This window comes from Microchirus variegatus (genome assembly GCF_963457635.1).
Source record: "Microchirus variegatus genome assembly, chromosome: 1".
Classification (NCBI taxonomy): Eukaryota; Metazoa; Chordata; class Actinopteri; order Pleuronectiformes; family Soleidae; genus Microchirus; species Microchirus variegatus.
In genome coordinates, this window is record NC_139802.1 from 46,314,701 (window position 1) to 46,342,613 (window position 27,913).

General features: G+C 36.4%; 1 protein-coding gene across 1 annotated transcript; it reads left to right on the forward strand.

The window, feature by feature from the left end:
* Window positions 1–2,816: 2,816 nt before the first annotated feature.
* On the forward strand, window positions 2,817–26,171 carry c6.2 (complement component 6, duplicate 2). Its single transcript, XM_083893291.1, has 18 exons — window positions 2,817–2,918; window positions 3,813–3,964; window positions 5,190–5,346; window positions 5,436–5,580; window positions 6,576–6,717; window positions 6,859–6,997; window positions 14,301–14,498; window positions 14,636–14,879; window positions 15,989–16,111; window positions 16,198–16,364; window positions 17,393–17,618; window positions 18,551–18,719; window positions 18,818–18,929; window positions 19,925–20,057; window positions 20,168–20,362; window positions 20,436–20,523; window positions 21,695–21,939; window positions 25,775–26,171. The coding sequence occupies exons 2-18, from the start codon at window positions 3,822–3,824 to the stop codon at window positions 25,945–25,947; spliced, it is 2,799 nt and encodes a 932-aa protein (XP_083749417.1). The 5' UTR covers window positions 2,817–2,918; window positions 3,813–3,821; the 3' UTR covers window positions 25,948–26,171.
* Window positions 26,172–27,913: the final 1,742 nt, after the last annotated feature.

The following is a 27,913-nucleotide window of genomic DNA, read 5'->3' on the forward strand; positions in this document are numbered from 1 at the left end:
TTCGGCTTTTAAAAATCTTTGTTCAGATTAACCTCAGTGACACAAAGTGACCACACGAGGCAGCAGCAGAGGACCAGCAGCTCCTGTGTCCCTGTGAGCTAAAATCACTGGTTTTCTCTATGGGCTTTGGTGTGGGAGAGTGAGTGGTTTACAAACTTGAGTTTCCTGTTGTTAAAGTCTGTCTAACAGTGAAGATAAATGAACAGACGACCTCTTGATGACCCTGTAACAGTGAAGCTGTAGCCGTATATTTGAGTGATCGTTGAGTTTCTTTCGTCTCGTGCGCCGTTTTCCCTGAAGAAAGAGCTTGTTTTACATCACAAGGGCTTTACACACACACACACACACACACACACACACACACACACACACACACACACACACACACACACACACACACACACACACACACACACACACACACACACACACACACCCGCACACACCCCTTCCTCCGTTAATTAATCTGAGAGCCATTAAAGCAGTGAATGTAGGTGCAGTGCAGTTTGTGCAGTTTGTGCAGTTTGTGTAGTTTGTGAATGTCGGTGTGTTGTTGCCGTGGTGATGTGTCTAAACTGCTACGTTTAGCATTTAGCATGTATATGACTCCAGCTCAGCCATGTGTCGTCACTGTGTCCTGCAATGTAGAGAAACAAACAAACAAACAAACAAACTAGTATGTACAGCTGAGGGCATTTTATAATGTGAATAAAGTTTTTTTTTTATATACAAATGAGACCAGGATTGTTTTTGTTTACCCTTTTAAATAAAGTGTTTGAAATGAAGAAAGTCGTTAGCTTAATTTAGCATGGAGCCAAAGTTCAAATGCTGTGTTGAGGGTCAGAGGTCAGAGGTCAGAGGTCAGTGACTCAGCGTCTTTGGCAGACGATGACCAGACCTGACCTTTAACCCTGAGAACACAGATTATTTAGCCAGATATTTTTCCAAGACTATGTTAAAACGTAGATTTATAAGAACGTGTAATAGAGTTATAATCTAATATTAGGAGATAAAGTCGTAATATTATGAGAAGGAAGTCGTAATCTGTCGAGAATGAAGTCGTAATCTGTCGAGAATAGTCGTAACATTACAAAAATAAAGTCGTAATCTGTCGAGAATAAAGTCGTAATCTGTCGAGAATAAAGTCGTAATCTGTCGAGAATAAAGTCGTAATCTGTTGAGAATAAAGTCGTAATCTGTCAAGAATAAAGTCGTAATCTGTCGAGAATAAAGTCGTAATCTGTCAAGAATAAAGTCGTAATCTGTCGAGAATAAAGTCGTAATCTGTTGAGAATAAAGTCGTAATCTGTCAAGAATAAAGTCGCAATCTGTCGAGAATAAAGTCGTAATCTGTCGAGAATAAAGTCGTAATCTGTTGAGAATAAAGTCGTAATCTGTCAAGAATAAAGTCGTAATCTGTCGAGAATAAAGTCGTAATCTGTCAAGAATAGTCGTAACATTACAAAAATAAAGTCATAATCTGTCGAGAATAAAGTCGTAATCTGTTGAGAATAAAGTCGTAATCTGTCGAGAATAAAGTCGTAATCTGTTGAGAATAAAGTCGTAATCTGTCAAGAATAAAGTCGTAATCTGTCGAGAATAAAGTCGTAATCTGTCAAGAATAAAGTCGTAATCTGTCGAGAATAAAGTCGTAATCTGTCGAGATTAAAATTGTAATCTGTCGAGAATAAAGTCGTAATCTGTCGAGATTAAAGTCGTAATCTGTCGAGATTAAAGTCGTAATCTGTCGAGAATAAAGTCGTAATCTGTCGAGATTAAAGTCGTAATCTGTCGAGAATAAAGTCGTAATCTGTCGAGAATAAAGTCGTAATCTGTCGAGAATAAAGTCGTAATCTGTCGAGATTAAAGTTGTAATCTGTCGAGAATAAAGTCGTAATCTGTCGAGATTAAAGTCGTAATCTGTCGAGAATAAAGTCGTTATCTTTCAAGAATAAAGTCGTAATCTGTCAAGAATAAAGTCGTAATCTGTCAAGAATAAAGTCGTAATATTATGGGAAAAAAGTCGTAATCTGTCAAGAATAAAGTCGCAATATTACGAGAATAAAGTCACAATCTGTTGAGAATAAAGTCGTAATCTGTGTACGACTGATTTACCTCCAAACTCACAAATTACGACCAGACATTTTGACCGGAACGCGTCGTTAGCTTCTGTTTTCGACACAAAATGGCCGACTTTACTAAAGCTACTAGAGTAACAGAGTCAAAGTATTTTCTGCTCTTTATTTTGAAGTAATTCTACACAAACGTACTTCAACGCTCTGACACTGAAGATAAACACTGACTCTCTCACAGACTCCGCCTCTTAATCCAGCCAAATCTTTGTAACTGCATTCTTTTCGTCTCTTTTTATTTCCACTTTTGCTTTTTTAGTGCAATTATTTCAAATCCGACCCACGTTTTCCTGCTTTATTCAAACAAATAAAATCAAATAAAAACACCATGCGCTCTTTATTACTTGATTATCCAGTAAATCCACTAAATGTTCAGTTTTAATTCCTTAATTCCTGCACTTTCTTTACAACACGTACTTGATTGTATTTTCTGTCAGATTTCACAGAAACACTTTGTGAACTGAAGTTTTTCTCTGTTTATCTGTCGAGTCTCAAACATCTGGTTTAAGTTTCTGCAGCCGGGGGGAAACTCCAGAGGTTTTTGCTTCCCGTAAAACGAAAAAAAAGAAACGTCAGGTTATGCAACGACTTTTATTTATTACCTCGGTGTCCTCGAATTATCGTAAAAACATTAGCTTTTTCATTTTTCATGCGCGTTGTGCAACGAAGGTTTCAACACGGAGGAGAAGAGCGAGGGCGTGTTTTTGTTTGCTCTAGTTTTCTGAACAGAGATTCACACGGAACTCCCAGATTATCTTTTCACTGCTGCTGAAGACGTCGTCTGCGGTGAGTCTGACTTTGTCTCTGAGCCGGAGAAAATTAAGATAAAAACTGCACTCATGTAAGATTTTATGTTTTAACGAAACAACTTTTAGTTAGCCTAAAAGATAATAATAGATTCTTTATACGGAAAAATGTTGTATTGTGCAAAAATAGAACAGAAGATATTATTGATGATTATTCCATGATAATAATGTAGAGAGAGGTTAGAGTCACTATGAAGTTTATTCTGTTTCTATTATGTGCAAGTGCACTCTTGTCTTATTTTTATTCTTATCTCTACTGAATTACTTACCCTACATTAAAGTGTGTAATTTAATTTAATTTTTTTTTTTTTTACCATATTGTATTTTATTTTTATTCTATTTTTTACTATTATCTTACATTTTACTTCTTTTTACTTATATTAGAGCATATTGTATTTTATTTTTATTCTATTTCTTACTCTATCTTACATTTTACTTCTTTTTACTTATAATAGAGAGTATTTTTTACCTTATTGTATTTTTATTTTATTAGAGTCTTACTTATATTTAGAGTGTGATTTGTTTATCATATTGTATTTTATTTTTTACCCTATTTTTACTCTTATCTTTACGTCGTCTTTCTTCTTACTTATTATGCTCTTTGCACATTTCTGCACCTCTTGTCGCCTTAATTGAGCTGTTGTAAATGTGTGTTTCCTCCCCGGGGGAGAAATAAAGTCATTCAATTGAAATTCAATTCAATAATTTTTAAGTTAAAAGTTAAATACATTTCAAATATATAAAAAACAACAAAATTTAAAGGAATTCTACTGTTTTTGCTATTTAAGAGATTTAAGGGAAAGACAGAATTCAGTGACTCATTCTATTATTTCTGTATTTGTCTGTTTCTTTCCTTCCCTTCACATCGGTCCAGAAGCTCGTGATGGCCCCCTGCAGGCCGCTGCTGCTGCTGCAGCTCCTCAGCTCTGTATCGATTGCTCTGGCCTGTTTCTGTGACCGTTACCCCTGGGGTTCGTGGACCGCCTGCTCCAGAACCTGCAACCACGGCACTCAGCAGAGAGTCAGGTGATTTTTATCTCACTTTTATTTTGGCAGGAAGTCACGAGATGAGATTAAAATCATCTCTTTACAGGGTCAGTTCACTGTGTGATACATACTGTACATATCATATGAGATTAGATGAGATTAGATTAGACAAGATGATATTAGACAGGATTAGATTAGACGGGATTAGACTGGATGAGATTAGATGGGATGAGATTAGACGGGATGAGATTAGACGGGATGAGATTAGACGGGATTAGACGAGATGAGATTAGACGGGATGAGATTAGATGGGATGAGATTAGATGGGATGAGATTAGATGAGATCAAATTAGACGGGATGAGATTAGACGGGATTAGACGAGATGAGACTAGACGGGATGAGATTAGATGGGATGAGATTAGATGGGATGAGATTAGACGGGATGAGATTAGACGGAATTAGACGAGATGAGATTAGACTAGATGAGATTAGACGGGATGAGATTAAATGGGATGGGATTAGACGAGATTAGATGAGATTAGACGGGATGAGATTAGACGAGATGAGATTAGATGGGATGAGGTTAGACTAGATGAGATTAGATGGGATGAGATTAGATTAGACGAGATTAGAGGAGATGAGATTAGACGAGATGAGATTAGAGGAGATGAGATTAGACGAGATTAGATGAGATTAGACGAGATGAGATTTGACAAAATAGGATTAGATGAGATTAGACGAGATGACATTAGATAAGATTAGACGAGATGAGATTAGATAGGATGAGATGAGTTTAGATAGGATGAGACTAGACGAAATGAGATTAGCGAGATGAGATTAGACGAGATGAGATTAGGTAGGATGAGATGAGATTAGACGAGATGAGATTAGACAAAATGAGATTAGATGAGATGACATTAGATGAGATTAGATGAGATGAGCTTAGATAGGATGAGATTAGACAAAATTAGATTAGATGGGATGAGATTAGATTAGATGAGATAAAACATGAAATGCTGTGATTAGATTAGATAAAGTGATATGATATGTTTAAACATTATAAGATGAAAAATGATATCGTACCGTCTATTTCTCGTTATTCTCATCCCCATGAATTTGACCAACTGTCGTTAACTGTGAAACATCATAATCCAGAATTATATTCTCTGTTGTCTTCAGTGGTGAAATAACAGCTGAACAGGCCTTAATCCAGCTGCGACCAATCAAACTCTCTTCTTTCTTTCTTCTTTTTTAATGCTACAGGAAAACGGTGTACGACGATTATTACTGGAAGAGCAGCTGTCGTCAGCTGTGCGAGCGATACGACACCAGAGCGTGTAACGAGCAGGCATGTCCAATCAACTGCCGACTCCACGAGTTCGGACCCTGGTCCGAGTGTTCGCCGTGTGCCAAGAAACAGGCAAGACAGTCGCACAGGACGCACTCCTTCACTACACCGCACACGCGTTTCATAATAATAGCCGTCGCTTCCTCGTGTCGTTGCCATAGTTGCGTACCCGCTCGGTGGCGAGGCCGTCTCAGTTCGGAGGGTCGGACTGCGGCGCCGAGCTGACGGAGGAGCGGCCGTGTTATCCGTCCACCGAGTGCAAACTGCCGCCGCTCAACTGCGGGGACGACTTCAAGTGTGAAAACGGTACGTTTTTTAATGTTTTCAATGTTCGGGACGAGCGGGTGAATTTTAAAGGTCCCCTATTGTGCAAAATCAACTTTTTGATCTTTTAGTACTTATATTTGGGACTCAGTGGGCCATACCAGTCCCCAAAATGTGAAAAAACAAGACTCAGTCATGTTTTAGTGGTTCCACTTTGTGTAAGTATAGGCGATAAAACACGCGATGTTTTCACCTCCCGACCAAGTGACGACAGTGCGGACATTTCACCGTGAATGTTGGCACCCCGCCAGGCAGAGTACTTCACAGAGTACTTCACAGAGTACTTCACAGAGTACTTCACAGAGTACTTCACAGCTCCACCGTAGCTCCCCCTTGTCCCTGTGAAATACGAGAGTGCAGACGAGGGAGGAAGAGCGGCTGCACAGCGGAGCACAGTGTTTTACACAAACTTCTAGCCTCAAAGGATGTTTGTGTCCAGTGGATATATTTTATTTATGAAAAAAATGTTCACAAGCTTCACAAGCCCTTTGTTGTTGATCGCGTGTGTAAATTCCTATGCTGGAGGGACACCTTGAACGCACCAGTTACGTGCCTGCGGTTAGCGAGTGGCGTGTGTGGATTGGTGATATGAAGAGCGCGCGTTTGAAAGCACTGCAGAAAGATGTAGATGTTGTCCTACATTTCTTCTCAACCAAAGGCTGCCTTTCTGTCGTGTTTCCACGTTCTCTCCTCGTGTTGTTGATCCACACACGTCACTTTCAGTCGCAGCAACACTGGTGCGTTCAGGGTCTTTTTCTAGCATGGGAATTTACATACTCGCGGCGCGGCGCATTAATCGTATTTCTTCGATTTTTTCTTCGAGTTATTGAACTGCTATTGTGCTTCATCCTTATGATATTTTGACTAAAGCATGACACAGACATGTTCATCAGGGCCCCAGGACCTAGTTTAACTTGGGTTAATAGGGTATAATATGGGACCTTTAAGCCTCACACACACTGACGCGTGTGTCACAGGACGCTGCGTCAACGCAACGCTGACGTGCAACAGACAGAACGACTGCGGAGATAATTCTGACGAGAGAGACTGCGCCGACCTCACGGTCGTGTGTCCCGCAGAGAAGAGGCCGGCGCCTGGGGTCGACCTGCTGGGAAACGGGTGAGGTCAAAAGGTCAAAGGGTCAATCGTTTACGTTGTTGACGTTGTTGTACAGCCTTGGTTTCTAACGTGACCTCATGACACACTCTCTGACCGTGTGTGTGTGTGTGTGTGTGTGTGTGTGTGTGTGTGCGTGTGAAGGTTCGATGTCCTGGCAGAAGAAGCGAGGGGAGCGGTCCTGGACAACATGTTCATGGGCGGCAGCTGCGTCATCAAAAGACCTCCGTCCATGCTGCTCTACCACAGAGTTCCTCACAACTTTGACACCTTTGACATTAAGGTGACGTCTTTGTTTTACACCCATGGGTATATATATATGTACATATATAAATATATATGTACATATATATATGTATATATGTACATGTATATACATATATGTATTTGCAAACCTCTTAAGGAATAATTTTCATGAATTTTTGAAAATCAGGAAATGATCCATTTGCTCTGATGCACTTTGACAGTGAGCTGACTTCAGTCGCGAAAATAAAAAGTATCTTGGAATGACTTGAAATTCACCATCATAATAGAAGACATCACCCTGAACAAGGATCTGTTGAAAATATTTGCAAAACTCATAAGGAATAATTTTAATGAATTTTTGAAAATCAGGAAATGAGCCATTTGCTCTGATGCACTTTGACAGTGAGCTGAGTTTCTTCTCAAAAACAAAAAGTATCTCAGAATGACTTGAAATTCACCATCATAATAGTCGGCATCGCCCTGAACAAGGATCCGTTGAAAATATTTGCATATGTTTTAAGGAATAATTTTAATGAATTTTTGAAAATCAGGAAATTATCCATTTGCCCTGATGCACTTTGACAGTGAGCTGACTTTCTTCTCAAAAACAAAAAGTATCTCGGAATGACTTGAAATTCACCATCATAATAGTCGGCATCACCCTGAACAAGGATCTGTTGAAAATATTTGCATATGTTTTACGGAATAATTTTTATGAATTTTTGAAAATCAGGAAATGATCCATTTGCCCTGATGCACTTTGACAGTGAGCTGACTTCAGTCGCGAAAATAAAAAGTATCTTGAATTGACTTGAAATTTACCATCATAATAGTCGGCATCGCCCTGAACAAGGATCTGTTGAAAATATTTGCAAAACTCATAAGGAATAATTTTAATTAATTTTTGAAAATCAGGAAATGAGCCATTTGCTCTGATGCACTTTGACAGTGAGCTGACTTTCTTCTCAAAAACAAAAAGTATCTCGGAATGACTTGAAATTTACCATCTTAATAGTCGGCATCGCCCTGAACAAGGATGTGTTGAAAATATTTGCATATCTCTTAAGGAATAATTTTAATGAATTTTTGAAAATCAGGAAATGATCCATTTGCCCTGATGCACTTTGACAGTGAGCTGACTTTCTTCTCAAAAACAAAAAGTATCTCGGAATGACTTGAAATTCACCATCATAATAGTCGGCATCGCCCTGAACAAGGATCCGGTGAAAATATTTGCATATGTTTTACAGAATAATTTTAATGAATTTTTGAAAATCAGTAAATTATCCATTTACCCTGATGCACTTTGACAGTGAACTGACTTCAGTCGCGAAAATAAAAAGTATCTTGGAATGACTTGAAATTCACCATCATAATAGTCGGCATCGCCCTGAATAAGGATCTGTTGAAAATATTTGCAAAACTCATAAGGAATAATTTTAATGAATTTTTGAAAATCAGGAAATGATCCATTTGCCCTGATGCACTTTGACAGTGAGCTGACTTTCTTCTCAAAAACAAAAAGTATCTCGGAATGACTTGAAATTCACCATCATAATAGTCGGCATCGCCCTGAACAAGGATCCGGTGAAAATATTTGCATATGTTTTACAGACTAATTTTAATGAATTTTTGAAAATCAGTAAATTATCCATTTACCCTGATGCACTTTGACAGTGAGCTGACTTCAGTCAGGAAAATAAAAAGTATCTCGGAATGACTTGAAATTTACCATCATAATAGTCGGCATCACCCTGAACAAGGATCTGTTGAAAATATTTGCAAAACTCATAAGGAATAATTTTAATGAATTTTTGAAAATCAGGAAATGAGCCATTTGCGCTGATGCACTTTGACAGTGAGCTGACTTTCTTCTCAAAAACAAAAAGTATCTCGGATTGACTTGAAATTCACCATCATAATAGTCGGCATCACCCTGAACAAGGATCTGTTGAAAATATTTGCATATGTTTTACGGACTAATTTTAATGAATTTTTGAAAATCAGGAAATGATCCATTTGCCCTGATGCACTTTGACAGTGAGCTGACTTCAGTCGCGAAAATAAAAAGTATCTTGAATTGACTTGAAATTTACCATCATAATAGTCCGCATCGCCGTGAACAAGGATCCGTTGAAAATATTTGCATATGTTTTACAGAATAATTTTAATGAATTTTTGAAAATCAGGAAATGATCCATTTGCCCTGATGCACTTTGACAGTGAGCTGACTTCAGTCACGAAAATAAAAAGTATCTCGGAATGACTTGAAATTCACCATCATAATAGTCGGCATCGCCCTGAACAAGGATCAGTTGAAAATATTTGCAAAACTCATAAGGAATAATTTTAATGAATTTTTGAAAATCAGGAAATGAGCCATTTGCCCTGATGCACTTTGACAAAGAGCTGACTTCAGTCGCAAAAATAAAAAGTATCTCGGAATGACTTGAAATTCACCATCATAATAGTCGGCATTGCCGTGAACAAGGATCCGTTGAAAATATTTGCATATGTTTTACAGAATAATTTTAATGAATTTTTGAAAATCAGGAAATTATCCATTTTCCCTGATACACTTTGACAGTGAGCTGAGTTTCTTCTCGAAAACAAAAAGTATCTCGGAATGACGTAAAATTCACCATCATAGTAGTCGGCATCGCCCTGAACAAGGATGCGTTGAAAATATTTGCATATGTTTTACGGAATAATTTTAATGAATTTTTGAAAATCAGGAAATTATCCATTTACCCTGATGCACTTTGACAGTGAGCTGACTTCAGTCGCGAAAATAAAAAGTATCTCAGAATGACTTGAAATTCACCATCATAATAGTCGGCATCGCCGTGAACAAGGATCTGTTGAAAATATTTGCATATGTTTTACGGAATAATTTTAATGAATTTTTGAAAATCAGGAAATTATCCATTTACCCTGATGCACTTTGACAGTGAGCTGACTTCAGTCAGGAAAATAAAAAGTATCTCGGAATGACTTGAAATTTACGATCATAATAGTCGGCATCGCCCTGAATAAGGATCTGTTGAAAATATTTGCAAAACTCATAAGGAATAATTTTAATGAATTTTTGAAAATCAGGAAATGAGCCATTTACCCTGATGCACTTTGACAGTGAGCTGACTTTCTTCTCAAAAACAAAAAGTATCTCGGAATGACTTGAAATTCACCATCATAATAGTCGGCATCGCCGTGAACAAGGATCCGTTGAAAATATTTGCATATGTTTTACAGAATAATTTTAATGAATTTTTGAAAATCAGGAAATGATCCATTTGCCCTGATGCACTTTGACAGTGAGCTGACTTCAGTCACGAAAATAAAAAGTATCTTGAATTGACTTGAAATTTACCATCATAATAGTCGACATCGCCCTGAACAAGGATCTGTTGAAAATATTTGCATATGTTTTACAGAATAATTTTAATGCATTTTTGAAAATCAGGAAATGATCAATTTGCCCTGATGCACTTTGACAGTGAGCTGACTTCAGTCAGGAAAATAAAAAGTATCTCGGAATGACTTGAAATTTACCATCACAATAGTCGGCATCGCCGTGAACAAGGATCTGTTGAAAATATTTGCATATGTTTTACGGAATAATTTTAATGAATTTTTGAAAATCAGGAAATTATCCATTTACCCTGATGCACTTTGACAGTGAGCTGACTTCAGTCGCGAAAATAAAAAGTATCTTGGAATGACTTGAAATTCACCATCATAATAGAAGACATCACCCTGAACAAGGATCTGTTGAAAATATTTGCAAAACTCATAAGGAATAATTTTAATGAATTTTTGAAAATCAGGAAATGAGCCATTTGCTCTGATGCACTTTGACAGTGAGCTGACTTTCTTCTCAAAAACAAAAAGTATCTCGGAATGACTTGAAATTCACCATCATAATAGTCGGCATCGCCGTAAACAAGGATCCGTTGAAAATATTTGCATATGTTTTACGGACTAATTTTAATGAATTTTTGAAAATCAGAAAATTATCCATTTACCCTGATGCACTTTGACAGTGAGCTGACTTCAGTCAGGAAACTAAAAAGTATCTCGGAATGACTTGAAATTTACGATCATAATAGTCGGCATCGCCCTGAATAAGGATCTGTTGAAAATATTTGCAAAACTCATAAGGAATAATTTTAATGAATTTTTGAAAATCAGGAAATGAGCCATTTACCCTGATGCACTTTGACAGTGAGCTGACTTTCTTCTCAAAAACAAAAAGTATCTCGGAATGACTTGAAATTCACCATCATAATAGTCGGCATCGCCGTGAACAAGGATCCGTTGAAAATATTTGCATATGTTTTACAGAATAATTTTAATGAATTTTTGAAAATCAGGAAATGATCAATTTGCCCTGATGCACTTTGACAGTGAGCTGACTTCAGTCAGGAAAATAAAAAGTATCTCGGAATGACTTGAAATTTACCATCATAATAGTCGGCATCACCCTGAACAAGGATCTGTTGAAAATATTTGCAAAACTCATAAGGAATAATTTTAATGAATTTTTGAAAATCAGGAAATGAGCCATTTGCCCTGATGCACTTTGACAGTGAGCTGACTTTCTTCTCAAAAACAAAAAGTATCTCGGAATAACTTGAAATTCACCATCATAATAGTCGGCATCGCCGTTTACAAGGATCCGTTGAAAATATTTGCATATGTTTTACATAATAATTTTAATGAATTTTTGAAAATCAGTAAATTATCCATTTACCCTGATGCACTTTGACAGTGAGCTGACTTCAGTCAGGAAAATAAAAAGTATCTCGGAATGACTTGAAATTTACCATCATAATAGTCGGCATCACCCTGAACAAGGATCTGTTGAAAATATTTGCAAAACTCATAAGGAATAATTTTAATGAATTTTTGAAAATCAGGAAATGAGCCATTTGCCCTGATGCACTTTGACAGTGAGCTGACTTTCTTCTCAAAAACAAAAAGTATCTCGGATTGACTTGAAATTCACCATCATAATAGTCGGCATCACCCTGAACAAGGATCTGTTGAAAATATTTGCATATGTTTTACGGAATAATTTTAATGAATTTTTGAAAATCAGGAAATGATCCATTTGCCCTGATGCACTTTGACAGTGAGCTGACTTCAGTCAGGAAAATAAAAAGTATCTCGGAATGACTTGAAATTTACGATCATAATAGTCGGCATCGCCCTGAACAAGGATCTGTTGAAAATATTTGCAAAACTCATAAGGAATAATTTTAATGAATTTTTGAAAATCAGGAAATGAGCCATTTACCCTGATGCACTTTGACAGTGAGCTGACTTTCTTCTCAAAAACAAAAAGTATCTCGGAATGACTTGAAATTCACCATCATAATAGTCGGCATCGCCGTGAACAAGGATCCGTTGAAAATATTTGCATATGTTTTACAGAATAATTTTAATGAATTTTTGAAAATCAGGAAATGATCCATTTGCCCTGATGCACTTTGACAGTGAGCTGACTTCAGTCACGAAAATAAAAAGTATCTTGAATTGACTTGAAATTTACCATCATAATAGTCGACATCGCCCTGAACAAGGATCTGTTGAAAATATTTGCATATGTTTTACATAATAATTTTAATGAATTTTTGAAAATCAGTAAATTATCCATTTACCCTGATGCACTTTGACAGTGAGCTGACTTCAGTCAGGAAAATAAAAAGTATCTCGGAATGACTTGAAATTTACCATCATAATAGTCGGCATAACCCTGAACAAGGATCTGTTGAAAATATTTGCAAAACTCATAAGGAATAATTTTAATGAATTTTTGAAAATCAGGAAATGAGCCATTTGCGCTGATGCACTTTGACAGTGAGCTGACTTTCTTCTCAAAAACAAAAAGTATCTCGGATTGACTTGAAATTCACCATCATAATAGTCGGCATCACCCTGAACAAGGATCTGTTGAAAATATTTGCATATGTTTTACGGAATAATTTTAATGAATTTTTGAAAATCAGGAAATGATCCATTTGCCCTGATGCACTTTGACAGTGAACTGACTTCAGTCGCGAAAATAAAAAGTATCTTGAATTGACTTGAAATTCACCATCATAATAGTCGGCATCGCCCTGAACAAGGATCAGTTGAAAATATTTGCAAAACTCATAAGGAATAATTTTAATGAATTTTTGAAAATCAGGAAATGAGCCATTTGCCCTGATGCACTTTGACAAAGAGCTGACTTCAGTCGCAAAAATAAAAAGTATCTCGGAATGACTTGAAATTCACCATCATAATAGTCGGCATTGCCGTGAACAAGGATCCGTTGAAAATATTTGCATATGTTTTACAGAATAATTTTAATGAATTTTTGAAAATCAGGAAATTATCCATTTTCCCTGATACACTTTGACAGTGAGCTGAGTTTCTTCTCGAAAACAAAAAGTATCTCGGAATGACGTAAAATTCACCATCATAATAGTCGGCATCGCCCTGAACAAGGATGCGTTGAAAATATTTGCATATGTTTTACGGAATAATTTTAATGAATTTTTGAAAATCAGGAAATTATCCATTTACCCTGATGCACTTTGACAGTGAGCTGACTTCAGTCGCGAAAATAAAAAGTATCTCAGAATGACTTGAAATTCACCATCATAATAGTCGGCATCGCCGTGAACAAGGATCTGTTGAAAATATTTGCATATGTTTTACGGAATAATTTTAATGAATTTTTGAAAATCAGGAAATTATCCATTTACCCTGATGCACTTTGACAGTGAGCTGACTTCAGTCGCGAAAATAAAAAGTATCTTGGAATGACTTGAAATTCACCATCATAATAGAAGACATCACCCTGAACAAGGATCTGTTGAAAATATTTGCAAAACTCATAAGGAATAATTTTAATGAATTTTTGAAAATCAGGAAATGAGCCATTTGCTCTGATGCACTTTGACAGTGAGCTGACTTTCTTCTCAAAAACAAAAAGTATCTCGGAATGACTTGAAATTTACCATCATAATAGAAGACATCACCCTGAACAAGGATCTGTTGAAAATATTTGCAAAACTCTTACGAAATTTTTTTAATGAATTTTTCATAATCAGGAAATGATCCATTTGCCCTGATGCACTTTGACAGTGAGCTGACTTTCTTCTCAAAAACAAAAAGTATCTCGGAATGACTTGAAATTCACCATCATAATAGTCGACATCGCCCTGAACAAGGATGTGTTGAAAATATTTGCATATCTCTTAAGGAATTATTTTAATGAATTTTTGAAAATCAGGAAATAGAAAAAGTTACTTTATTCATTTGAATAACTCTTATTTGTTTAAAAACAGGCTGGAGTTGTGGACGACTTCAGCACTGAACCCAAACCTCTTCACTCAGAGACGCTGAGCCTGAAGACGTCGTCCTCCTCTGACAGCAAAGGTCCAAAAAGGGGCGACTTCTTCTTCTTCCCCATCTTCTTCCTCACTCGAGGACACAGGACACAGTTCCAGTCCAACAAGGACGCTTTCGAGGCGTCAAAGAAAATTGTGAGTGTGAACATGTTTTTATTTCAATAGTTTTTCCTTTTTCTGGATAATCTGGATCTACCGTACAAACGTACAAAATTCACAACTCCCACATCACAGTTTACATTTATTTTACTCCTTCTCTTTGTCTCTTGCAGGACTCCAAGTTCTTCCGTGTCCACCAGGTTCTGCCCGTGTCCACGTTCACGGTGAAGGACGTGGACCAGCTGGTTCTGTCTGTGTCGTTCCTGCAGTTCCTCCACGCGCTGCCCCTGCGATACAACTACGCCCTCTACAGGGAGATTTTCCAGCGCTTCGGAACACATTACTACAGCTCGGGGAAACTGGGCGGACACTACGACCTGCTGTACCAGTACAGCCGCGAGGAGCTCAAGACCTCAGGTGTGAACGCGTCGAACTGACTCATGAGGGTTCTACTTCCTGGGGTTTCCTTAATCTGTCGTTTCACGGTTAATCTGTCGTGAACATAAACACGATAATTATTTAAAATGACACTCGACCAATCTACAGAATTACTGTAAACCAAAAAAAATTGTAAATTGTAAATTTTACACACTTTTAACCCTACTAAAATCAATTAATATTCGTTGAGATTAGAATAGATTAGATTAGATTATTTTAGAGTAGAGTATATTGAATTGAACTGAATTGAATTGAATTAGCCTGGATCAAATAAAATGGTTTCGGATTAGATTAGATTACACCAGATTAGATTAGATTTTATTGGATTTGATTGGATTTGATTGGATTAGATTGGCCTGGATGAGATCAAATAAAATAGTTTGTGATCAGATAAAATGAGATGAGATTAGATTAGATTATTTTAGAGTAGAGTATATTGAATTGAATTGAATTGAATTTAATTAGCCTGGATCAAATAAAGAGGGGATTAGATTAGATTACACCAGATTATATTATATTAGATTAGATTAGATTTTATTGATTGGATTTATTGAAATTTGATTGGATTAGATTGGATTAGATACAATTATATTATATTATATTAGATTGGCCTGGATTAGGTGATATCAAATAAAATGGGTTGGGGTTATTTATATATTATATTAGATAAAATACAATTAGATTAGATTAGATTGGATTGGATTGGCCTGGATGAGATCAATTAAAATGGGTTGGGATTATATTATATTATGTTATATTATATTGGATTAGATTAGATTAGATAAAATAAGATTAGATTAGATTAGATTAGATTAGATTAGATTGGATTAGATTGGATTAGATTGGCCTGGATGAGATCAAATAAAATGGTTTGTGATCAGATCAGATCAGATTAGATTAGATTAGATCAAATATATTCAATATTATTGAAATGCACTGCAGCACAGACACAAGATGCAATGTTGTTCAATACTATAGTATATATATATACATATATATATATATATACATAATATAAGATTGGTATTGGTGTTGGCTAATCCCTTGTGGGTCGACCTATAATCTGTGTCTCATGATAATCTCCGCAGGTGAAACAGAGGAACATTTCCGCGGTTGTTTGGGTCGAGAGACGACCTGGTCCATCATCCTCTACACAGAACACAAGAGCGTGACCCGCTGCACCGACACCACGACCACTCAGAAATATAAAGGTTCATTTCAACAACTACAGCTAAATCTGCGTGGAATCACGGCGTCTTTATTCCTAATCCCGCCGTTAATCCCTGTGATCGCTCAGGCTCGTACATCCAGGCAGCGGAGAAGTCCTTCTCCGTGGTGAAAGGAGGTCGGACCAGAGAAGCAGCAGCTCTGGCCTGGGAGAGAGAAGGTCCAGCTCCGGACAGAACCTCCTACAAGAACTGGGCCAAGTCTGTTCTGGATAATCCCGCTGTGGTCGAATACAAGGTTTCAGCCAGATCTCAGGATTACGTCTTTACTCTGATCAGTGTGGTCATTTAATCTGAGAAACCACGTCCCTCTGTGTGTGTTCTTGTACTTGTGTTATACTGAGGACCAGTGAGGGTTTTTAACCAACAATGTGAGGTCATTTTTACAGAGTGAGGACATTTTGGCCGGTCCTCACTTTGTTTTCATTGAAATCACTTCCTTAGGTTGTAAACATGCTATACTCAATTTGTCAAAAAAATAATAATTTTGGGACGACATAGTATATTATGACGTTTTTGTCAAATTTTGGACCAAAAACTTTTGGTCAATTTTTTTTTCAACTTTTGTACGAAATAGTATAGTATGGAATTTTTGTCAAATTTTGGACCAAACATTTTGGGTCAATTTTTTTTTTTCAAATTTTGGATATTTGGTCCATTTAAAAAAAAATTTTGGTCGACATAGTATAGTTTGAATTTTCAGTCAAATTTTGGACCAAAAGTTTTTGGTCAAATTTAAAAAAAAAAATTTGGTCGACATAGTATAGTATGACGGTTTTGTCAAATTTTGGACCAAAAACTTTGGTCAAATTTTTTTTCAAATTTTGGACAACATAGTTAAGTATGACGGTTTTGTCAAATTTTGGACCAAAAATTTTTGGTCAATTTTTAAAAAAGAATTTGGTCGACATAGTATAGTATGAAGTTTCAGTCAAACTTAGGACCATACGTTTTTGGTCAAATTTAAAAAAAAAAATTTGGTCGACATAGTATGGTATGACGTTTTTGTCAAACTTTGGACCAAAAATAATTTAAAAAATACATAAATAAATAACGTTTTCCAGACCTTTTTGCTCTGGGGCTCCACCTGCAGACATGTTATGGTACTGCACCCAATAGTTCTTTCTAGATGTCATTCATGAAGTAGATATTTGTAATTGTGTTGATTTATAAAGTGGAAATGCTGGTCCTCACTTTGTCAGCACTTTTACCCGGTCCTCAGTATGCACCAAGTACAAGAATGTGTGTGTGTGTGTGTGTGTGCAGCTGCTGCCGCTCATTAATCTGGTGCGAGGAATCCCCTGCGCCCTCACAAAGAGGAGGCACCTGCAGAGGGCGCTGTTGCAGTACCTGGAGGAGTTCGACACCTGCAAGTGTTCGCCGTGTCCCAACAACGCCAGAGTGGTTCTGTCCGGCACCGAGTGCAAGTGTGTTTGTCAGAGCGGAACCTTCGGAAGCAACTGTGAGCAACGAGCTCCGGACTTCACCTCAGGTACGAATAAAACACTCATGTAATCCACAGGGATTAAAACTCATCGGGATTATAGCGTGAAAAAAAAAAAAAACATACACAGGGTTTGAAACTATAAAACCTGTTTGTTTGTTTTAGATTGGATTAGCATCAAATAAAATTGGATTAGATTAGATTAGATTAGATTAGATTAGATTAGATACATTATATTATATTATATTAGATTGGCCTGGATTAGATGATAACAAATAAAATGGGTTTCGGGTTAGATTAGATTAGATTAGATAAAATAAGATTAGATTAGATTATATTAGATTGGCCTGGATGAGGTGATATCAAATAAAATGGGTTGGGTTTATATTATATTATATTATATAATATTAGATAAAATACAATTAGATTAGATTAGATTAGATTAGATTAGATTAGATTAGATTAGATTGGATTGGATTGGATTAGATTGGCCTGGATGAGATCAATTAAAATGGGTTGGGATTATATTATATTTTGTTATATTATATTGGATTAGATTAGATAAAATAAGATTAGATTAGATTAGATTAGATTAGATTGGATTAGATTAGATTAGATTAGATTAGATTGGATTGGATTGGATTAGATTAGATTAGATTGGATTGGATTGGATTGGATTAGATTGGATTAGATTAGATTAGATTGGATTAGATTGGATTAGATTAGATTAGATTAGATAAAATTAGATTGGATTAGATTGGCCTGGATGAGATCAATTAAAATGGGTTGGGATTATATTATATTATATTAGAAATTATTGTTCTTACAGAAATGTACTTGTTTTGTACGAAATAGAAAAAAAGGTCAGAATTAAGAATACAAAGATGAACAGAAATAGAAAAAAAAACCAAACAGAATAATATAAAAAGGAGAAGATAAAAGAGAGAGGAGTTAATCTTAATCTCCGTGTGTTTCCACAGAGGTGGTGGACGGCTCGTGGAGCTGCTGGAGGCCGTGGAGTCGCTGCGGAGCGTCCATGAGGAGACACCGCACCAGGAGGTGCAATAACCCCGCCCCCCTCAGAGGAGGTCAACCCTGCAGCGACTCTGACCGACAGGAGGAGCCGTGTTACATCTCCATCTTTGAAAAGTAACCAGTAACAGAGTTCACAGCCGCTCCTGCAGGGGGCGACATGCTGCGACATGTCGTGTGCTTTTGGTCACTGTTTGTGTTTTTTTGCGCCGCAGACAGGAAACGTGCGACGACGATGACGACTTCACTGTGGGCTGGAGAGACGAGCTTCCTCCTGGAGTTCAAGGCTGTTTGAGACCAAAGAGGCCGGAGAACAGTTTCCTCAGGGTAAACACACAGGGAGGGAGGGGCTTTTATTTTGAAAAACAGGAAGTCACACACAAAAATAATCTAGTAGTTCAGTGTTTCCCAAATGAGATGTTTGGGAAATGAATGAAAACGTTACTTTATGCATTTATTTCATTTCATTTCCTCATAAATCTTCAGTAAAACGAAGTCAAATGGACGAACATTTGTTTGGGGACTGAAGGAAATTCAGACCAAATAAATGTTTTTATCTAATTAAATTAATAATTAGTGAGTGAGTGAGTGAATGAATGAATGAGTGAGTGAATGAATGAATGAGTGAATGAATGAGTGAATGAGTGAATGAATGAATAAGTGAATGAATGAGTGAGTGAGTGAATGAATGACTGAGTGAATGAATGAATGAGTGAATAATTGAATGAATGAATGAATGAATGAGTGAATGAATGAATGAGTGAGTGAATGAATGAGTGAATGAGTGAGTGAATGAATGAGTGAGTGAGTGAATGAATGAATGGATGAGTGAATGAATGAATGAATGAATGGATGAGTGAATGAATGAATGGATGAGTGAATGAATGAGTGAGTGAGTGAGTGAGTGAATGAGTGAGTGAGTGAATGAATGAGTGAATGAATGAATGAATGGATGAGTGAATAATTGAATGAGTGAGTGAGTGAATGAATGAATGGATGAGTGAATGAATGAGTGAATGAGTGAGTGAATGAATGAATGAGTGAATGAATTAATGGGTGAGTGAATGAATGAATGAATGAGTGAATGAATGAGTGGGTGAGTGAGTGAATGAATGAGTGAGTGAATGAATGAATGAATGAATGAATGAATGAAAGAGTGAATGAATGAATGAGTGAGTGAATGAATGAATGAATTAATGAATGAATGAATGAATGAGTGAGTGAATGAATGAATGAATGAATGAATGAATGAATGAATGAAAGAGTGAGTGTTTCCTGTGTCAGATGAACTAAAGGCCTGTGGTCGTTTCCTCTTGTGACAGAAATCCAAACAGTTTTACATCTTTGGTGAAGATGAAGAGTTCCAGTGTTTCACTGGTTTTAATCTGGAGGGATTTCAGTTCATCAATTGTCTTCCTGACGGAACGTGGAGTTCACCACAAGGAAAATGCATCAGTGAGTTAGTTTTTACACTCGTGGATGAACTTTAATCTTTTCTTTTACGCTGAAATCACTTCTTCTTCTTCTTCTTCTTCTTCTTCTTCTTCTTCTTCTTCTTCCTGAAGGAAACCTGTGTCTTCCTCCTGAGATTCCCGAGGGAATGTCGTTGTTTCCGGACAAAGACGAATACAGAGTGGGAGAATCTGTGGGTCTGAACTGTGACCAGGACGGATTATTCCCGCTTCCTCGAACCTTCTACAAGTGCAGCTCCTCTCTGAGCTGGGAGCCTCCTGTGGCCGCTGACCTGCACTGCACTGACGGTGACGCTCTGTTCAAACATCAGAGAAATAATCTCACAATAATCTGACTTTCATGTTTTCTTCTGTTTGTCAGAGCTGCCGTTTGTTCCTGACGGTCAGTGTCGTCCAGGACAGAAGCTGCAGGACGATCAGTGTGTGTGTGTGCAGCGTGAGAGCTGTCTGTACGTATCTGTCATTTAATCCTCATTTAATCCTAATCTCTCTGTCTGTACGTATCTGTTATTTAATCCTCATTTAATCCTAATCTCTCTGTCTGTACGTATCTGTTATTTAATCTTAATCTCTCTCTGTCTGTACGTATCTGTCATTTAATCTTAATCTCTCTCTGTCTGTACGTATCTGTCATTTAATCTTAATCTCTCTCTGTCTGTACATATCTGTCATTTAATCCTAATCTCTCTCTGTCTGTACATATCTGTTATTTAATCCTAATCTCTCTGTCTGTATGTATCTGTTATTTAATCTTAATCTCTCTCTGTCTGTACGTATCTGTCATTTAATCTTAATCTCTCTCTGTCTGTACGTATCTGTCATTTAATCTTAATCTCTCTCTGTCTGTACATATCTGTCATTTAATCCTAATCTCTCTCTGTCTGTACGTATCTGTTATTTAATCCTAATCTCTCTCTGTCTGTATGTATCTGTTATTTAATCCTAATCTCTCTCTGTCTGTATGTATCTGTCTTTTAATCTTAATCTCGCTCTGTCTGTACGTATCTGTCTTTTAATCCTCATTTAATCCTAATCTCTCTCTGTCTGTACGTATCTGTTATTTAATCCTAATCTCTCTCTGTCTGTACGTATCTGTTATTTAATCCTAATCTCTCTCTGTCTGTACGTATCTGTTATTTAATCCTAATCTCTCTCTGTCTGTACGTATCTGTCTTTTAATCCTAATCTCTCTCTGTCTGTACGTATCTGTTATTTAATCCTAATCTCTCTCTGTCTGTACGTATCTGTTATTTAATCCTAATCTCTCTCTGTCTGTACCTTTCCTTTTCTTTAATCTTCCTTATTTTTCATTTTTAAACTGCACTTAATTCTGAGATTAAATTCTAGATTTTCCCTTAGAATTCGGATTTTAATCTCATATTTTTGACTTTTTTCACCCCAAATGTTCCCTTTTTCCTCAGAATTTTTACTTTTTTTTCCTCAGGATTTTGACGTTAATCTCAAAATTGACACTTTTTTACCCTCAGAAATTCTTCATTCTTTTTCAGTCAGAATTTTTCCTCTTTTTTTTTTTTTTTTTTTTTCAGAATTCTGACATTTATTTCTGTGTGTGTGTGTGTGTGTGTGTGTGTGTGTGTGTGTGTGTGTGTGGGGTCACAGGTCACAGCCAGCGAGCCTCTGCGTCCTGAACGTTGACCTGGATCTGACCGTGTCCATGTCGCTCTGCTCCTTCCACGCCGGCCGTTGCCACGGCGACCCGCTCTTCTTCGTCAGCGGTGGCGCGTGCGACGCGGTGGCGCCCCCCGAGGTTCTGTGGGCAAAGTTCAGAGCCCAGATGTCGTCAAAGAGCTCGGTTGCGGCGCCGTGTGAACTCGACACCTGTTATGAGTGGGAGACTTGTTCTGGTGAGTCATCGTATACTCGCTGTTTTATTTTGAAATCCTCGATTCCTCAGTGAGGAGGGCGTTTGAATTCGGCATCAGATATTTTCACCGCAGCCTTTGGTGTGGGAGAGTGAGTGGTTTACAAACTCCAGTTTCAAGGAAAAAAAACGATTTTAAACTCATTAAATTAACCTCACCTTAAGTCTACGATATCTTAAGAACACGTTCACGTCTTTATCTTCACTGTTAGACAGACTTTTCCTTGTGTAAACTGAAGTTTATAAACCACTCACTCTCCCACACCAAAGCCCATAGAAAAAATCAGTGATTTTATCATTGTGTTTTCTGCTTTTGTGTTTGCGTTGTGAGTTAATGTTTTTGTGTTTTCTGCATTTGTGTTTGCGTTGAGTTAATGTTTTTGTGTTTTCTGCTTTTGTGTTTGCGCTGTGTGATTTGTGTTTGCATTGTGAGTTAATGTTTTTGTGTTTTCTGCATTTGTGTTTGCATTGTGAGTTAATGTTTTCGTGTTTTCTGCATTTGTGTTTGCGTTGTGTGATTTGTGTTTGCGTTGTGAGTTAATGTTTTTGTGTTTTCTGCATTTGTGTTTGCGTTGAGTTAATGTTTTCGTGTTTTCTGCTTTTGTGTTTGCGTTGTGAGTTAATGTTTTTATGTTTTCTGCATTTGTGTTTGCGTTGAGTTAATGTTTTTATGTTTTCTGCATTTGTGTTTGCGTTGTGAGTTAATATTTTTGTGTTTTCTGCATTTGTGTTTGCGTTGTGAGTTAATGTTTTTGTGTTTTCTGCTTTTGTGTTTGCGCTGTGTGATTTGTGTTTGCGTTGTGAGTTAATATTTTTGTGTTTTCTGCATTTGTGTTTGCGTTGTGAGTTAATGTTTTCGTGTTTTCTGCTTTTGTGTTTGCGTTGTGAGTTAATGTTTTTGTTTTCTGCATTTGTGTTTGTGTTGTGAGCTAATTTTTTTGTGTTTTCTGCTTTTGTGTTTGCGCTGTGTGATTTGTGTTTGCGTTGTGAGTTATTGTTTTTATGTTTTCTGCATTTGTGTTTGCGTTGTGAGTTAATGTTTTTATGTGTTCTGCATTTGTGTTTGCGTTGTGAGCTAATGTTTTTGTGTTTTCTGCTTTTGTGTTTGCGCTGTGTGATTTGTGTTTGCGTTGTGAGTTAATGTTTTTGTGTTTTCTGCTTTTGTGTTTGCGTTGTGAGTTAATGTTTTCGTGTTTTCTGCTTTTGTGTTTGCGTTGTGAGTTAATGTTTTTGTTTTCTGCATTTGTGTTTGTGTTGTGAGCAAATTTTTTTGTGTTTTCTGCTTTTGTGTTTGCGCTGTGTGATTTGTGTTTGCGTTGTGAGTTAATGTTTTCGTGTTTTCTTCATTTGTGTTTGCGTTGTGAGTTAATGTTTTCGTGTTTTCTGCTTTTGTGTTTGCGTTGTGAGTTAATGTTTTTGTTTTCTGCATTTGTGTTTGTGTTGTGAGCTAATTTTTTTGTGTTTTCTGCTTTTGTGTTTGCGCTGTGTGATTTGTGTTTGCGTTGTGAGTTATTGTTTTTATGTTTTCTGCATTTGTGTTTGCGTTGTGAGTTAATGTTTTTATGTGTTCTGCATTTGTGTTTGCGTTGTGAGCTAATGTTTTTGTGTTTTCTGCTTTTGTGTTTGCGCTGTGTGATTTGTGTTTGCGTTGTGAGTTAATGTTTTTGTGTTTTCTGCTTTTGTGTTTGCGTTGTGAGTTAATGTTTTCGTGTTTTCTGCTTTTGTGTTTGCGTTGTGAGTTAATGTTTTTGTTTTCTGCATTTGTGTTTGTGTTGTGAGCAAATTTTTTTGTGTTTTCTGCTTTTGTGTTTGCGCTGTGTGATTTGTGTTTGCGTTGTGAGTTAATGTTTTCGTGTTTTCTGCATTTGTGTTTGCGTTGTGAGTTAATGTTTTCGTGTTTTCTGCTTTTGTGTTTGCGTTGTGAGTTAATGTTTTTGTTTTCTGCATTTGTGTTGTGAGCTAATTTTTTTGTGTGTTCTGCTTTTGTGTTTGCGCTGTGTGATTTGTGTTTGCGTTGTGAGTTAATGTTTTCGTGTTTTCTGCATTTGTGTTTGCGTTGTGAGTTAATGTTTTCGTGTTTTCTGCTTTTGTGTTTGCGTTGTGAGTTAATGTTTTTGTTTTCTGCATTTGTGTTGTGAGCTAATTTTTTTGTGTGTTCTGCTTTTGTGTTTGCGCTGTGTGATTTGTGTTTGCGTTGTGAGTTATTGTTTTTATGTTTTCTGCATTTGTGTTTGCGTTGTGAGTTAATGTTTTTATGTGTTCTGCATTTGTGTTTGCGTTGTGAGCTAATGTTTTTGTGTTTTCTGCTTTTGTGTTTGCGCTGTGTGATTTGTGTTTGCGTTGTGAGTTAATGTTTTTGTGTTTTCTGCTTTTGTGTTTGCGTTGTGAGTTAATGTTTTCGTGTTTTCTGCTTTTGTGTTTGCGTTGTGAGTTAATGTTTTTGTTTTCTGCATTTGTGTTTGTGTTGTGAGCAAATTTTTTTGTGTTTTCTGCTTTTATGTTTGCGCTGTGTGATTTGTGTTTGCGTTGTGAGTTAATGTTTTCGTGTTTTCTGCATTTGTGTTTGCGTTGTGAGTTAATGTTTTCGTGTTTTCTGCTTTTGTGTTTGCGTTGTGTGATTTGTGTTTGCGTTGTGAGTTAATGTTTTTGTGTTTTCTGCATTTGTGTTTGCGTTGTGAGTTAATGTTTTTGTTTTTTCTGCTTTTGTGTTTGCGCTGTGTGATTTGTGTTTGCGTTGTGAGTTAATGTTTTTGTGTTTTCTACATTTGTGTTTGCATTGTGAGTTAATGTTTTCGTGTTATCTGCATTTGTGTTTGCGTTGTGAGTTAATGTTTTTGTTTTTTCTGCTTTTGTGTTTGCGCTGTGTGATTTGTGTTTGCGTTGTGAGTTAATGTTTTTGTGTTTTCTACATTTGTGTTTGCATTGTGAGTTATTGTTTTCGTGTTATCTGCATTTGTGTTTGCGTTGTGAGTTAATGTTTCTGTGTTTCCTGCATTTGTGTTTGCGTTGAGTTAATGTTTTCGTGTTTTCTGCTTTTGTGTTTGCCTTGTGAGTTAATGTTTTTATGTTTTCTGCATTTGTGTTTGTGTTGTGAGCTAATGTTTTTGTGTTTTCTGCTTTTGTGTTTGCGCTGTGTGATTTGTGTTTGCGTTGTGAGTTAATGTTTTTGTGTTTTCTGCATTTGTGTTTGCGTTGTGAGTTAATGTTTTCGTGTTTTCTGCTTTTGTGTTTGCGTTGTGAGTTAATGTTTTTATGTTTTCTGCATTTGTGTTTGCGTTGTGAGCTAATTTTTTTGTGTTTTCTGCTTTTGTGTTTGCGCTGTGTGATTTGTGTTGGCGTTGTGAGTTAATGTTTTCGTGTTTTCTGCTTTTGTGTTTGCGTTGTGAGTTAATGTTTTTATGTTTTCTGCATTTGTGTTTGCGTTGTGAGCTAATTTTTTGTGTTTTCTGCTTTTGTGTTTGCGCTGTGTGATTTGTGTTTGCGTTGTGAGTTAATGTTTTCGTGTTTTCTGCATTTGTGTTTGCGTTGTGAGTTAATGTTTTCGTGTTTTCTGCTTTTGTGTTTGCGTTGTGAGTTAAGGTTTTCTTGTTTTCTGCTTTTGTGTTTGCGTTGTGTGATTTGTGTTTCCGTTTTGAGTTAATGTTTTTGTGTTTTTGATTTGCGTTTGTGTTTTGCACCTCAGGGCCACCGTATATAACCCCACTTCAAAACACCCTGAACTGTCCCTTTAAAGACAGAGCTTATATAAGCTTTATTAACGACTGTATTTTTTCCGTCACACTCTGACGCTAACGCTCGTCTCTCCTCCTCCTCCTCAGAGTTTAAGAAGTGCACATGCAGAGCGGCGCGCGACTGCAACAAGGACCAACATCACGTGTTCTGCGCCAAGTTTCCCGGAAACCGACGTGATCGCAGTCTGAACCTGTGCTCCATGGCTGCGCTCAGATGTGCCAGCTATAGCTTTGAGATCATCCGTGAAGGACCGTGTTAATCTGATGACTCAGCAAATTAAAATCTGGAACTTTCAACCACTGCTGGAAAAAATAAAGAAAAGTAACCACACATTGTTAAAAATACATATGATGTCCACTAAAGCTGAATGATGTTAATCTGGTGTTGTTGTTACACATATATTATATATACATTGGTGCACAAGTATACGAGGAGCAGGTGTATGAGCGAGTGATGTAACCTCAAGAAAATAAATAAATGTCACAATTTTACACCAGTAAGTTTCCTTTTTAACAAAATAATAAATTAGATCTAATGTTTTGACCTCTGACCTTTAGTCAAGACAGACAAAAAAATGTTTTGTCAAATTTTGGATGAGATGCTAGAGTATGACTTTTTTGTCAAAGTTTGGACAATTTTTTTTTAATTTTGCAGGACACAGTATAGTGTGTTGTTTTTATAAAATTTTGGATGACATAGTATAGTATTCTATGTCGTTGTCCTCAATGTCATACTACACTATTTCGTCCAAAATCTGACTTTTTTTTTTTTTTTTTTAATATTTTGTTCCAAAATTTGACAAAAACGTCATACTATACTATGTCGTCCAAAATCGGATAATTTTTTTGAATTTTTTCTTTTATCCCAAAATGTGTCCAAAACTTCATACTATACTATGTCGTCGACCTCAATGTCATACTACACTATTTCGTCCAAAATCTGACCATTTTTTTGAAAATATTTGGTCCAAAATTTGACAAAAACGTCATACTATACTATGTCGTCCAAATTCGGAAAACATATTAAAACATTTTATTAGCCCAAAATGTGACCAAAACATCATACTATACTATGTCGTCGACCTCAATGTCATACTACACTATTTCGTCCAAAATCTGAAATTTTTTTTAAAGAAAAAATTTGGTCCAAAATTTGACAAAAACGTCATACTATACTATGTCGTCCAAAATCGGATAATAAAAAACATTTTTTTTTTTTGCCCAAAATGTAACCAAAACGTCATACTATTCAATGTGGTTGTCCTCAATGTCATACTACACTATTTCGTCCAAAATCTGACAATTGTTTTTTGAAAAAAAAATATTTTGGTCCAAAATTTGACAAAAACGTCATACTATACTATGTCGTCCAAAATCTGATAATTAAAAAAAATTTTTTTTTTAGCCCAAAATGTGACCAACATGTCATACAATACTATGTTGTTGACCTCAATGTCATACTACACTATTTCGTCCAAAATCTGACAATTTTTTTTAAAGAAAAAATTTGGTCCAAAATTTGACAAAAACATCATACTATACTATGTCGTCCAAAATCGGAAAAACATTTAAAATGTTTTTATTCATCCCAAAATGTGACCAAAACGTCATACTATACTATGTCGTCGACCTCAATGTCATACTACACTATTTCGTCAAAAATCTGACCGTTTTTTTGAAAGAAATAATTTTGGTTCAAAATTTGACAAAAACATCATACTATACTATGTCGTCCAAAATCGGATTTTTTTTTTGAAATTTTCTTTTTAGCCAAAAATGTGACCAAAACTTCATACTATACTATGTCGTCGACCTCTATGTCATACTACACTATTCAGTTCAAAGTCTGACAATTTTTTTCAAAAAAAAAAAGTTGGTCCAAAATTTGACAAAAACGACATACTATACTATGTCGTCCAAAATCGGATAATTTTTTTGAATTTTTTCTTTTATCCCAAAATGTGTCCAAAACTTCATACTATACTATGTCGTCGACCTCAATGTCAAACTACACTATTTCGTCCAAAATCTGACCATTTTTTTGAAAATATTTGGTCCAAAATTTGACAAAAACGTCATACTATACTATGTCGTCCAAATTCGGAAAACATATTAAAACATTTTATTAGCCCAAAATGTGACCAAAACATCATACTATACTATGTCGTCGACCTCAATGTCATACTACACTATTTCGTCCAAAATCTGACAATTTTTTTTAAAGAA

Coding starts and splice junctions, on each gene's coding strand:
- c6.2 (XM_083893291.1), top strand. CDS start 3,822: ATGGCCCCCTGCAGGCCGCTGCTGCTGCTGCAGCTCCTCAGCTCTGTA. Junction 18,720..18,817: donor TACATCTCCATCTTTGAAAA/GTAACCAGTAAC, acceptor TTTGCGCCGCAG/ACAGGAAACGTGCGACGACG. Junction 18,930..19,924: donor CGGAGAACAGTTTCCTCAGG/GTAAACACACAG, acceptor CTCTTGTGACAG/AAATCCAAACAGTTTTACAT.